Source organism: Scyliorhinus canicula, chromosome 3 (genome assembly GCF_902713615.1).
Source record: "Scyliorhinus canicula chromosome 3, sScyCan1.1, whole genome shotgun sequence".
Classification (NCBI taxonomy): Eukaryota; Metazoa; Chordata; class Chondrichthyes; order Carcharhiniformes; family Scyliorhinidae; genus Scyliorhinus; species Scyliorhinus canicula.
The window spans coordinates 220473049-220486908 of NC_052148.1; the positions used below are offsets into that span (position 1 = coordinate 220473049).

At 43.2% G+C, this 13860-nt stretch overlaps 1 protein-coding gene across 28 annotated transcripts in view; it reads left to right on the forward strand.

The window, feature by feature from the left end:
• The window catches only part of ank2b (ankyrin 2b, neuronal), a 1110754-nt gene that overhangs the window by 952531 nt on the left and 144363 nt on the right, over positions 1 to 13860 (forward strand). For 21 of the 28 annotated variants that reach the window (XM_038792202.1, XM_038792212.1, XM_038792216.1 and 18 more), the window contains 2 exons: positions 2051 to 2195; positions 12151 to 12162. In XM_038792202.1, the coding sequence (XP_038648130.1) occupies positions 2051 to 2195; positions 12151 to 12162 (157 nt within the window). The remainder of the gene's footprint in view (positions 1 to 2050; positions 2196 to 12150; positions 12163 to 13860) is intronic. The other 7 variants (XM_038792198.1, XM_038792226.1, XM_038792209.1 and 4 more) reach the window with 2 other exon arrangements.

Here is a 13860-nt window from a genome sequence, read left to right on the forward strand (position 1 = left end):
TAAATTTAGGGTCCCCAATTCATTTTTTTCCAATTAAGGGGCAATTTAGCATGGCCAATCCACCTACCCTGCACATCTTTGGGTTGTGGGGGCGAAAACCACACAAACACGGGGAGAATGTGCAAACTCCATACAGACAGTGACCCAGAGCCGGGATCGAACCTAGGACCTCGGCACTGTGAGGCAGGAGTGCTAACCACAGCACCATCGTGCTTCCCTCCTAAAGGCGATTCCTGCCAGTCGCTGAATGGAGCCCTTGCTGGGCATGAACCAGAATTGCATATTTACATTTATCTTTAAACTTATTTAAATATGCTCAACCTGTTCAAAGCCGGAGTCCCCCGGCTACCAGGATTCAGTGCCCCACTGGCTCAGCATGAGGCAGGCACGATTTTTTACTGGTTTCCAAAAATGAAAACAAGATGTGATGGTGGCTCGGAGGCCATTGGAGCTCCAGGTGTTCGGGGCTGGCACCCTGGCAGTGCTACATTGGCACAGTCAGAGGACAGGGCCTGATAGGGGTCATTGCCTTGAAAGGGGGGGAAACAAGGGGGTTGGGCCATGAAACTGGGGCACAGGGGTTAATTTGAGGGGAATCATGAAGGGGGGAATTGAGGGGGAGGCCATGAAAGGGGGAATTGGGAGCTAATGAGAGGGGGGAATTTTGGACTGTGGGGGCATATATGGGGCTGTTTAGCACAGGGCTAAATCGCTGGCTTTGAAAGCAGACCAAGCAGGCCAGCAGCACGGTTCGATTCCCGTAACAGCCTCCCCGAACAGTCGCCGGAATGTGGCGACTAGGGGCTTTTCACAGTAACTTCATTGAAGCCTACTCGTGGCAATAAGCGATTTTCATTTCATTTTCATTTCATTTCATAAAAGGAGGTGAAAATGGGGAGGGACATGAAAGGGAGGTAATTGAGGGGGCATGGAAGTGGAGAACTGAGGTTGGCATTGAAGGGAGCATGAAGGGCAATGGAATTGAGGGGGCCTTGAAAGGGGGGAATTGAGGGTGCCTTTACATGTGGGGAGATTGAGGGAGGCATGAAAGGGGAGAATTGAGGAGGCGCCATGATATTTGGGAATTGAGGGAGGCCTGAAATGGTGCATGAAGTGGGTGGGGCCTGAAGGGATGCATGAAGGGGTGGGGGCTGAAGGGGGAGCCTGAAGGGACACATGAAAAGGGGGCCCTTGACAATCCCATAGTGGGGTATCGCTCATATGTGTGGGGGGGTCGATGCCCCGATGCCGGTGAGAGTAGATGGCTGGTTGGGGAAGAGATGGATGGGTCACCTTTTTGCCTGCACGGTGAGGGAAGGCGGGGTGGGGGTGACGTCGACATTCGGCATCAAGGGTTGGGGGTGTGGCCCACCAATGTCTGTGGGGGCGTTGCGATGCCTGTAGGTGGGGGTTATCTAAAAATGGCACCCCGATCTCTGAGGAGCAGTTTGTGCCGACGTCTATAGGTCCCCACTCCAGAAACGAGAATCTCCCCAAGCTCCTAAAAATTAATTGTATGCGGATTGTGATGGGAATCATGCCAGACTAGCCGGCGGGATTCTTGCTTGTTTTCCCGCCCAATATGAAGGGGAGTAATCTTTGGGGAGAATTGTCCTGAGATAAAAGCTCAGGTTAATTAAGGTAACTAAATCTGGTGAATGTAGACAATCAAAACAAGTACAGGGGAATGCCCCTTCCCTTGATGGTGCAAAGTATCTGCTCGACCTGGACAGAAAATGGCTCCAACTTTCACTTGATCAAATCCAGAACCAATGCTCCCTGACTAAGTTATCTGTTTATTTAAGCCTACTATTTGATAATAAAGGAAGTTCCACCATGTTTTAACAGTTGCGCTGCACTGTTCTGTTGCAATGTATTGCAGCCTCTGGGTTATTTTTGTACACCTTCTTTCAGCTTCCAGTTATAAGCAGTTTATGCTCTAATGCTGCTTGACTGTGGATGATTAGTTTCCAGGTTGCTGCTTTTATTCTGGAATCGCGTTGCAACCTCAGTGCCTCCCCTGACTGATCAACTATCTCTTCATCCCAAGGAGATGATACAATGACAGGTGATGGAGGAGAGTACCTCAGGCCAGAGGACCTGAAAGAACTTGGAGACGACTCCCTACCCAGCAGTCGGTACCTGGACAATATGATGTACAGAGGAATAGGACGCCTTGGAGAGCGCTCAGACAGGTAAACGTGTTCAATTTTTGCAAGCTTGATCTAAATGCTGCTGTAACTGATATTTAATATTTAGTATCCTCATTGGTAAGAGAAGTGTATGATGCACTGTGCTTTACTTTTCAGGGGGCTAATAATTCTGGTTATTGTGTTTTGGTGAAACATTCTAATCTCTCATAAATTTTGAAGGACCAACAAAAATTTCAGGAGTAGCCAGACTGTTCAAACAGGCCAAAGCTGCACCTCAGGAGGCCTTACTAATCTGGTAGCAATAATGAGCTCTGAAGATTTGCATTTCATTTGTTTTCATACCAACTGCTGATTTTTATTTGTAATATCTGGAATGTCCACTAATATGGCATCCGTTGATTCTATTTTTGTGTTGTTATCTCTAATTGCGAGTAATAAGCCATAATGTCAAATTTATCATCAGTTCATTAAGTTTCCTCATCGAATGAAAATCCTTGCCTCTGCATTTTACTTAAATTTTATTGATTTTATTTTTATGCTGTTCCCTAATTTCTAGAGAAATTTGCTGTTTGCTTATTTCCTCAATGGCTAAATTGGAAAGTGCACTGGATGATGGAGTACTCGAGCACACAGCAAAAGGTTTTAGGGTTTGATAGCCAGATTACCATCGTGGTGGCATAGTGGCACAGTAGTTAGCACTGCTGCCTCACAGTGCCAGGGACTGGGGTCCGATTTCTGCCTTGGGTCACTGTCTGTGTGGAGTTTATACATTTCCCCCGTGTCTGTGTGAGTTTTGTCCGTGTTCTTTCAATTCCTCCCACAGTCCTAAGATGTGCAGGTTAGATGGATTGGCAATGCTAAATTACCCCATAGTGCCCAGGGATATGCAGGTTATGTTATGAGGTTACAGGAATACGTCGGGGTGGACAGGGAAGTGGACAAAGGTAGAGTGCTCTTTCGAAGGGTCGTTGCAGACTCGATGGGTCAAATGGCCACCTTCCGCACTGTAGGGATTCTATCATTGTGCTGTATGAGCCAGTCTCACCTGGATCAGTAATTCTGGTTGTTGTAATTGACGTCAGTACTCTTGAGGGAGGGAAAGGAAAAATCAGCCAGCTTTCATCCCTGATGGATCCAGCAACACCAATAATATACATTTATATTAGTGCCTTCAATGTACTAAAAAGTCCCAAAGAAGTATGTAGTCTGAAACTCATCTCAGGGTCAAATATAATGCCACGGTAAGAACAGTTTCATCTTACATCGTATATTTAAAGTTGTAGATCTTTAAATAGATATTGGAAATTAGAGTAAAGTGAATTTGGTTATGGTTTCAGGTGTTCTGATGTAAGTAGCTGCTTGTCTTGCTGTAAATACATGTAAATGTGAATTCAATTACGATTATTGTTAATTCCAGCTGGTGCACTAATAAACTGTTTTTAGGGTTCGGTACCATGGATTGACCAGCATACAGGCAAAAGGTCATGATCTACCACAGAATTAATTATCATAAATTGTGCCACATATGTTGATCCAGCGTACAAATTTCTAAGTTCATTTGTGGCGGGTTTTTAGGGAGTTTCCCACTGGCTGTGCTGGTGAGTTCCCCACCACTATTCAATGACATGGGTCCTTGGGAGTTTCTCACTGGTTTAGCTCAGAGATCGTGCCGCAATTTTGAAAGGGTGCCCTGATCTCTAAATGAACTTGTGGGTCCCCACCCATGGGCAATGCCACTCCCCCAAACACGGGCAGTACCCCACACTCCCCAAGAGAAAACACACCGTTCAAGATGTGTAGCAGTTCTTGACTTAGCATTCGAGGTGAAGCTGGGTTGAAGAAAGAGATATCAGTGGACTGCATAATTCAATAATTCAAATAGCACTAACTTGGTTATGGGAAAGAACAAAAATAGACCAAGAGTAACATTTTTAATTGGAGAAAAACTAATTTTACTCAGCTAAGATGCGATGTAGCAGATTGAAAACAGCTACTAAAGGGAGGTTTGTCAGGAGCTCAAAACTGCGGCAAGCCTAAAGGAGTATCGGAAATGCTGAAATAAAATTAAAACTAAAATTCAGAAAACTAAGCGAGGGCATGAAAAAATATTGGCATGTAAAATCAAGGAAATGTCAAAAATGTTTTATAAATATACAGAATAGCTAAGGAAAGGGTTGAGGTCTATTGGAGATCAACAGGCTAATCTGCGTGTTGAGACAGAAGGTGCAAGTAAAGTTGTTAGGAATACTTTGCAAATGTCTTCACAAATGAGGAGAGGAGGGTAATATACACATTGTAGCTAAGGAAGAATGTGAAATATTGGATGTTATTAACATAGTGAGAGAGGAACTCATAAGGGGCTTAACATCATAGAAATTAGATAAAATATGAAGCTCAGATGAAATGTATCCCAGGTTGTTAAGAGAAGCAAAGGGGGAAATTACAAGAGCTTTGATCATCATAATCCAATCCCTTTGGCTACAGGTGTGATGCCGGAGGATTGGAGAACTGTTAATGTTATATTGTTGTTTAGAATTGCAGCCGTTTATATGGTTGACCACACCACCCTCCTCCATTCCCTCTCCAGGGAATGGTACTAATCTGCTTCCATTCTTATCTATCCAATCATAGTCAGGATATACCTTGCAATGGTTTCTCTTCGTGCTCCTGCACCATTCCTTCTGGTGTCCTCCAAGGGTCTATCCTTGGCCCCCTCCTATTTCTCATCGAAATGCTGTCACTCTGCAACATGATCGAAAACACAGCATTAGTTTTCACATGTATGCTGGATGTCCAGCTCTACCTTGCCACCACCGCTCTCAATTCCTCCACTTCCTCGAATTGTTCAGAGTGCAGAATGCTTATACTGGATGAGCAGAAATGTCTTCTAATTAAATTATTGAGAAGACTGAAGTTACTGTGTTCAGTCTGTGCACCAAACTCCCTACCCTAGCTACCAACTCCATCCTTCTCGTCCTTCCATTCCTGCCGAAGACTCCCTGACTCAAATGTTAACTCTGTTTCTCTCTTGATGGATGCTGGAAGACCTGCTGCATTTTCCCAAATTCCTTTGTTCTTATTTCAGATTCCAGCATTCACAATATTTGATTTAACCCCATCCTTCTCCTCGGCAACAGTCGAGGCTGAACCAGATTGTTTAAAACCTTTGGTATCACATTTGACCCCAAGATGAGATTACCTGATGCCACCTCCATGCATCACTCAACAATGCCGCTGCCTCAGTTCATCTGCTGCTGAAATTATCATTCATGTCTTTGCTGGGAGTTTACCCAGAACTCCTGAATAACATTGGATGGAAGTGGCTAGCAAAGCCTGTTTGGGGGCGCATCACTGCTTCCAAGGTGGGACTAGGGCTGTTTAGCAGAAGATCTTGTACCAATATCCAGAGCACTGGCATCATTCCAAACATCTGGCACTAAACCAAGATAATGGGCATCGTCAAGTGAGCAAAACCACTCAAATATCCATGCAGCTACTGCCACATTGCTCTGCTCTCAGCCTAAATAAGATCTCCTGCTAAACAGCCCGAGTCCCACCTTAGAAGCAGTGATGCTCCACCAAAATGCAGAGTTTCATGTCAGCAGCAACCGGTTTGAGCAGATACTGACACTGACCTCACATATTAAAGTTCTCAGAAACTGCCTTTGTTGACTTATCCTATGTTATCTTGTGCTTGAGTGTAGTATGGTGCACAGACACAAAGTCATCTGCTGTGTGAAAACCCTACAAAGAATCAATTCCGTCATTTGCAACTGACAGTTCATTGTGCACTTCAGGTGCCCATGCCTATCCAACAATGGGCTCTGACAGGCATAAATTTGTGCACCACCTCTCATCAACATGTATGTGATCTCCCTTGCACAAAGTCATGGCTCTTTGCATATGCTGAAGACTTATCCCTGCCTTTCCAGGCTAAAGAACCTCAGGACATTGAGAAAGCACTCACTGAAGATCTATGCTCTTTGGAAGCCTCCTTCAGAAAATGGAGACTTCAACCAAACATTACCAAGACTGTCATTTCAGCTTTCCATCTGAACAACCCAAAGGCCAGGGAAGAATTTCATTTGAGTTCTGTGGTTGATCACTCAATTGTGACCCAATGCCAGAATAACATGGCATCACTTTTGACCGCGCATTGACCGAGTGGCAACACCTCCAGAACACCAGAGCTAAGGTGATGACAAGAGTGAATCTCACCTGGAAACTGACGGTGCCACCTGGGGCAGCAGAGGCACCGTGTTGCACTGCTTCACTCGCCCTGGTCTACCCAGCAGCAGAGTACTGCTGCCTAACCTGGCTCAGGAGCCACCACACAAACATAGTAACTATCCACAGCTGGAGAGTCATGAGGGTTATTCTAGAATGTTGAGACCTACATAGCTCAAGTAGCTCCCTGTGCTAGAACACAGTGAACCTCCTGATATCGAGAGGTAAAACATTCTCCTCAAAGTACACCACCTGTTGACAGCGAACAAAGCACTCCCATTGACACAGGGCCTCAAAATAAAATCCACCACCTCATGTGGAATCCATTAGAAAAACTCCATATCTTACAAGCTGAGGACAGCCCCAATTTTTAATGGCACACCTGATTGACTGCAAACTTCACAAACAGCAACTAAGTAACTGACCCGAATGGTGAAGTGCCAGGTTTCAATGTTCCACTGATAATGTGGGCAACCTATAATTGCCTGATGATGGACCATGGACGATGTGGCCACTTGCTCCACAAGTGGAACATATGGAACATCATTATGGCTGTGGCTATCCAAGACAAAGCATACATAAACTGAACTTCTGCCCTGGTGGTTACACACCACATCAGCTGAAGTAATTGAATGTAATGTTAACCTCATCATTGAACTATGACTGCTTCCGCAGCCACATAGATAAAATAATGGGGGGATTTCCAACCCCATTTTTGGCGGGATGGATCAGCAGCAAGAGCGGAAAACCCTGCAAGAGACCCAAAACGCCGGTAGGTTTTCCTGTTGCGATTGTCCCTGCCCCCTGCTACCGATGTAATGGGAATCCCAATGTTCATTAGGGGAAGCGCATTATATAAATTTTACGTCTTATTATCAGACCTCTATGCCTGATGACACCCCCGTTACATAATCCATTCACATTAGCAGGAGGGCACACCACCTTGAATTATGACAGGTTTCCCTTGACATGCACAACCCACCAGAGGAGTTCAGGTAAGAGGAGACAGTGTCATGCCTGAGCACTGTCCCCATCCCTGGCAATGTTGGTGGGAGGGGCGTGTTGTTACATGGGGAGGTGTTTGTAGGGGGCTTCTATTTTAAATTCATCTTTAAAAACGGCGGTCTAATCTTTTGATACAAATTAGCTGTTGGGCGGGGCTCAATCCATTACCTCATGGGACTTGCCTTTTCACTTCTTTGGGCTATTAAGTCAAACAATATGGTGGAGAAAGCCGCCGTTGGGGTTGGTGGTTTCCACACCAATTTTCCTGCCCTCTGCGCCACTCTAAGATTTCTTGTTTCTTCATTGCAACTTACTATCCCACCTATTATAGTGTCATCTGCAAATTTGGCTGTGGTACCTTCTGTATCTACATCCAAATCATCATAATATATATTGTAAATAGTTGGGACAAGACCCTTTTATCCCGACTCTGCATCCTGTCGGTTAGCCAGTCCTCTATCCAAGCTAATCAATTACCCATAATCCCATGTGATCTTACCTTGTGTTTTAAACTTCTGTGCAGCATCTTACCAAAATGACTTCTGGAAGTCCAGATATACTACATCCACAGGATGTCCATTATCCACTTGGCTTGGCTTGGTAAATCTTCGAAGAACTAGCAAATTAGCCAAACACGATTTAACCTTTAGAAAGCCATGCTGACTGATGAATTGCATTATGACTTCCTAAATGTCCTGTTATTACTTCCTTCATAATGGATTTTAACAATTTCCGAACGACAGATGTTAAGCTAAGTGGTCTATAGTTTCCTACTTTCTTTCTCCCTCACTTTTTGAATAAGGGCATTACATTGGCATTTTTTCAATCCACTGGAACCTTTCTCGCATCCAGGGAATTTTGGAATATTATAACCAATGAAGCCACTATCTCTGCTGGCCCTTCCTTTAAGACCCAAGGATGTAGCCCATCAGGTACTGGGGATTTGTCTGCCTTCAATCCCAATAGTTGCTTTAATAGTATAATACTTTTTCCTTATCGATGATGATTTTTCTAAGTTCCTCTCTTTCTATTACCTGCATTACCTGTTTCTATTGGGATGGTACTAGTGTCTTCGATTTTTCTGTGTTCCCCACTATTAACTACCCGGTCTCATCTGCCAAGGGACCAACATTCACCTGAGCTACTCTCTTCCCTTTTATATATTTATAGAAGCTTTTGCTATCCTTTATATTATACTTACATTTGCTCTTTTTGCAACTTTTGTAGAAACCCTTTGTCGATCTTTAAAAGTTCCCCAATCTTCTACCTGCCACTGCACTTTGCAATATGGTATGCCTTCGTTTTTGTCTTCATGTTATCTTTAACTTCCATGCTCAGCCATGGATGTTTTTCCCCCCCTCCTTTAATCTTTCTTTCTCACTGAAAAATATTTTAGTTGGGATAAATTGAATATCTCCTTAAACAACTGCCACTGTTCATCAACTGGCCTACCTTTTAGTCTTCCTGCCCTGTCCACTTGGGTCAAATCTATCCTCATGCCTATTAATTACCTTTGTTTAACTCCAGAACGTGAGTGTGGGACTCCAGTTCCTCGCTCTCAAACTGAATTTAAAATTCTATCATATTATGATCACTCGATCCTTAACTATGAGGTCATTAATTAATCCCTCCTCATTGCATAATACCAAATCCAGAATAGCCTGCTCCCTGGTTGATTCCACAACATATTGCTCCAAGAAACAATCTCTAACACATTCAATGAACTCTCTTTCGATACTATCTTTGCCAATTTGATTAATCCAGTCTATTTGCATATTAAAATAATCCATGATTATTGTGGTACCTTTCTTACAAGCCTCCAATATTTCCTGGCTTATACTGTGCCCTACTGGGATTACTCCCATCAGAGACTTCTTTCCTTTTAGATTTCTTATTTCTATCCAGACTGATTCCACATCTTGATCTCCAATACCTATATAATTTCTCACTACAGCACTGAGCCCTTCCTTTACCAGCAAAGCTACACCACATCCTTTACCTTTCTGTCTGACCTTCCAAAATACTAAGTACCCTTGGATACTCATGTCTCAATAATTGCCACCAAATCATACCCGCTTGTTTCTATTTACACTGTTAACTCATTAATTTGGTCCCACTATTTAGTTTAAAGCCCGATCTACAGCCCTAGTTATGCGATTGATCAGGTCCCAGCATGAGTCAGGTGAAAACTGTCCAAGATAAAAAGGTAGGACAATTGGTGAGCAGTGGCGGTTGTTTAAGGAGACATTCAATTTATCCCAACTAAAATATTTTTCTCCCTCCTTCCCCAGTACTGGTGCCAATGCCCCGTGAATTCAAACCCATTTCTCCCACACCAACCTTTGAGCCACTCATTTACCTCTTTAATTTTATTACCCCTGTGCAATTAGCTCATGGCTCAGGCAGTAATCCAGACATTATCACTTTTTTGGTTTTTTAATTTCGCCACTAGCTGCTGATATTCCTTCAGCAGAACCTCAATCCTTGTTCTACCTATGCCATTGATACCTACATGGACCACAACAACTGGATCTTTACCCTGCAATTCCAAGTTCCTTTGCACTCCAGATGAAATATCCTGAACCCAAGCTCCAGGTAGGCAGCACAACCTTCGGGACTCTCGATGTTGGTCACAGAGAACAGTGGGTATGTCCCTAACTATGCTATCCCCGATTACAACTACATTTCTTTTCTCTCCCCCCACTTGAATTGCTCCCTGAACCATGGTGCTGTGCTGAGTTTGTCCATCCTCCCCACAGTCCCCGCACTCATCCACACGGAGCAAGGATCTCAAAACTATTGGCCAAGGACAAGGGCTGAGGTTCATGCAACCCTTCCTCCTGGATCCCTCTACCTACCTCACTCATCATCATACCCTCCTGTCCCTGGCCATTGACCGAATTCAAGGTTGTTAATCTAAGGGGTGTAACTGTCTCCTGAAACACAGCGTGCAGGTAATTCTCCCCCTCCCTGATGTGTTGTTACCTCCAAAGTTCAGATTCCAACTCATCAACTCTGAGCCTAAGTTCCTCAAGCAACCAACACATGCTACAGACGTGTACACTAGGAACCACAAAGGGGTTCACCAGCTCCCACGTGCAGGTACAATTCATCACCTGGCCCTGCATCGCTATTTTATTTAATTAGTTTTAATTTGTCTTTTTAAATTTCCAACTGCTTTTAAGTCTTTCTAATCTGTAAAATATGTATCTTTTTTCCTTTAATCTGAAATTTAGAATAGGTAATGCAATAGTTGCTTATCAGCCAGCGTGATTCACTACTGGTTTTCGAAAACAAAAAGCTGTTGTGATGACCATTTCAGGAGGGGGGTGAGGGTGGGGGGGGAGCAGAGGTGCCTGAGGGCCCCAGGGTTGAAGGCTGAGCATTGGCCCCACCACACTGACAGTGCCAGGGATACTGAGGTGGACAATGCTAGGGTGCACTGGCATGGAGGTAACCCTCCTCCATTGGGGAAGTTCCCCTTACGGGTGGTGGGGCTAATTTGTGAAGGGGAAGGGTGTCCCTAATACCTCAGTGTTTGGTGGGGGAGGGGCGGTGGACGAAGCTTGTGGAGGGGTCATCTATGACCGGGAGGTTTTGTTTTTGAGATCGGTGCGGCTGTTAATGAAGGTGCCCTGATCGGAGCGCCTGTTAATGATGGTGCCCTGATCTGATCCTTGTGCAGCCGGCCTTGCCAGCTGTATAAGGTCCCGCCCTGCCAGACTGACAGAGCAAACGACGCCACACCCCGTTTTTTTTCTTGACAGTAATTTGGCTGTGTTTCTGGAGAGAAACACGCCTATTTTCATTCAGAACCTGACACTCTGCCATTTTTTAACACAAAAGTCTGCCCACTGTTTATTGGATTACACCTAGTCTGTCTGCTCAAATGACAATGAGAAATTCAAAGATTCGAAGAGTACTTTTGGTGGCCGAGTCTATAGTTTTCCCCACATACCCAAAAGCAACCTGGCTGATCACAAAATTGATTGTTCCCTGCGGATGTCTGGCCATTGCATTTATCCACACAACTAATGTAATGACTACATTTCAAAAGTAAATTGATGGCTATAAAGGATTCTGGCACATTTAAGTATGCAAAAAAATATATATGTAGTTCATTTCCTATTGTTGGGGAAAAGAGTAAATTCGAAGTCAAAAGGTGAAAATTAGAAGTCACTGGAAGAGGTGAAAAAGTGAAAGGAAAAAGTCACTCTTGGTCATTTTACAGTGATTTATGAGCACTATAAAAAGGTCAGCTCCCAACCAGGCCTGTTGAGAAATGAAGAAAATAAATAAATAGAGAAAGTACTTAACAAAACTCAAAATAATTAATTGCCGCAACATGTATAGGCAAGAGAATTGTTAGACGTGTGCCGCTTTGCATTTGGCATGGAGCCAAGCTGCATGTAAAATTATGAGGCAATGGATGTTACCAGCCATGTCTTTCTCTAATTAAGCAACTAAATGTTGTTTCTTCTTTGTGCATTATGTATGTATTGCATCAAAATACCTGTAAAATTTTGTTATTTTCTGGCACGATACTGTGAGCTTCTTTAATTAAAAATAAGTCCACGTCATTCTAATTGTGCTGATAACTGTGATAAAAGGAATTACTTTGATGTTACGTTAAAAGTTTTTATCTGTCTGTTAACATTGTTCTGTATGCATCTGCATGTGTGGGTGTGAAAGAGAGCATTGTTCTGCCATTCTCCCTCCTTCATTGTTGCTGTTTTCCCTCTCCTTTTCATATGCTTCCACACAGTGGTGTAAACAGGTAGGTGGTCCTTGACATGAGATTAATGTCACAATGCTGAGGCAGTGTCTGTAATCCACTCTTGCCGATATGGTAATTCTGCTTGGGGTTGGGGTTCGCGGCATTCTTCCGGTGCACTGGAACTGCTTTCATGGCTGCATTGCTTCCCTTTGGTGTTTTCCTATGTTCGCTGCTGAGCTGCTCACATCAGGCTAGGTCTACGAGACCGTAATAATGCTGAAACAGTTGCCATTACTACCTTCCTTTTTCTTGTGACTGCTGGCCTGAGATTCAGCAGCCTGGATTATTCAGCTGGAATCTACCACTGATTGACAAAATGGGGGTGGGATAGGGGAGGCGAGTCGAAGCTTGATTATGATTTTATATTTTTTCTTCCTCTGCCAGTGGGTTGCTGGGTGTATATTTTTAGGAATACATTCTTGCTGCAGAGACACTATTTGTTTTCCTCTTTCAGGTATTTGTTGTAAAAATTATGAATATGATTTTCTTCGCATTTTGCTAGCAGTCACATCTATTTAATGTTTACTGTGATCACCTATTTTACTGTTTGTGCTATTACTGCTATCTCTGATGTACTGCTTGCCTGTGAATGATTAGACATTGCATTATATTGTGATTAATATAAATTCTGAATGTAATTTTGTAGACATTAGCATTTTATGTTTTTTTATAAAAGCTTTTGAATAGCATCCTATGAAAATGATTACATCATGATTTTTGAATTCATTAATAACCTTTTGTCATGTCACATAGACTGTATACCGAATCCAACCACGTAGGTTTTGTTGCTCTGACTTATTTAGCTGCCAAATTAAGGTAATGCAGAACTCTGGGAGAAAAGCTTCAGTTTTCCCTTGCATCTTCATCGCTGAACTCGCTATCTTTAGACTTGAAAGAGCAATGCATACGCTTAACCCTTTAAGAGCACTTTTGTACTTGAGTCACTCAAGGTAAATGTAATATGGAAATATCACAAGGAATCTCATCCTGAATGTTGAGGCAATAAAAATGCATCAAAAAGAGAAACAGAAGAAAAACTTGCCATTGATTGTAATTTGATTATCATATATATTTTAACTAATGCCTTGTGATATATATGTATATATATTTGACTATTGAATCTGGTGTAAGCCGATATCTTGAACACTAGGCTGAAAATTCTTTGCAAGGTGTAAGTGAACAATCTAAGGGGAAGGTTGCATTAGACTTCAAAATGTGAATTTAGCAAAAACTGGAGGGAGTCCTTCACACTGTCAGAACCTCCAGAAAAACACAGTGGGTGGCAGAGGAATGGCCAGAAAAGGCTATTGTAAATAAAAAATAAGATGCTATTCTTCATGAGGATTACTTGGGGGTTAGGCAAGGCAAGAGAATCCTTGGAGCCCTCCTGACCCGACCCTTTCCACACCAGGATCTTTTTGGAACCCACTCAAATTCAGGGAATAAATTGTTAGCTGCATTGGAATGTGCATGAAGTTTTGAAGAATTTCTGAGAGTCGGTTGCAGTGATATCACAGATGTAACTTGCTCTTCATGCGGTGGTGAATTTGATTTCATTTTGGCTTTAGAGCTAACTGTTCAGGAATCCATGCATTTTTCCATTTCCCGTAGCTAGCATGGTTTGCTGAAGTTGAGAGGCCCTGGAACTTCTCTCATTTGTAGCCTTAGCTGTTTTCTACTGTCGGATGCAATTGTAGT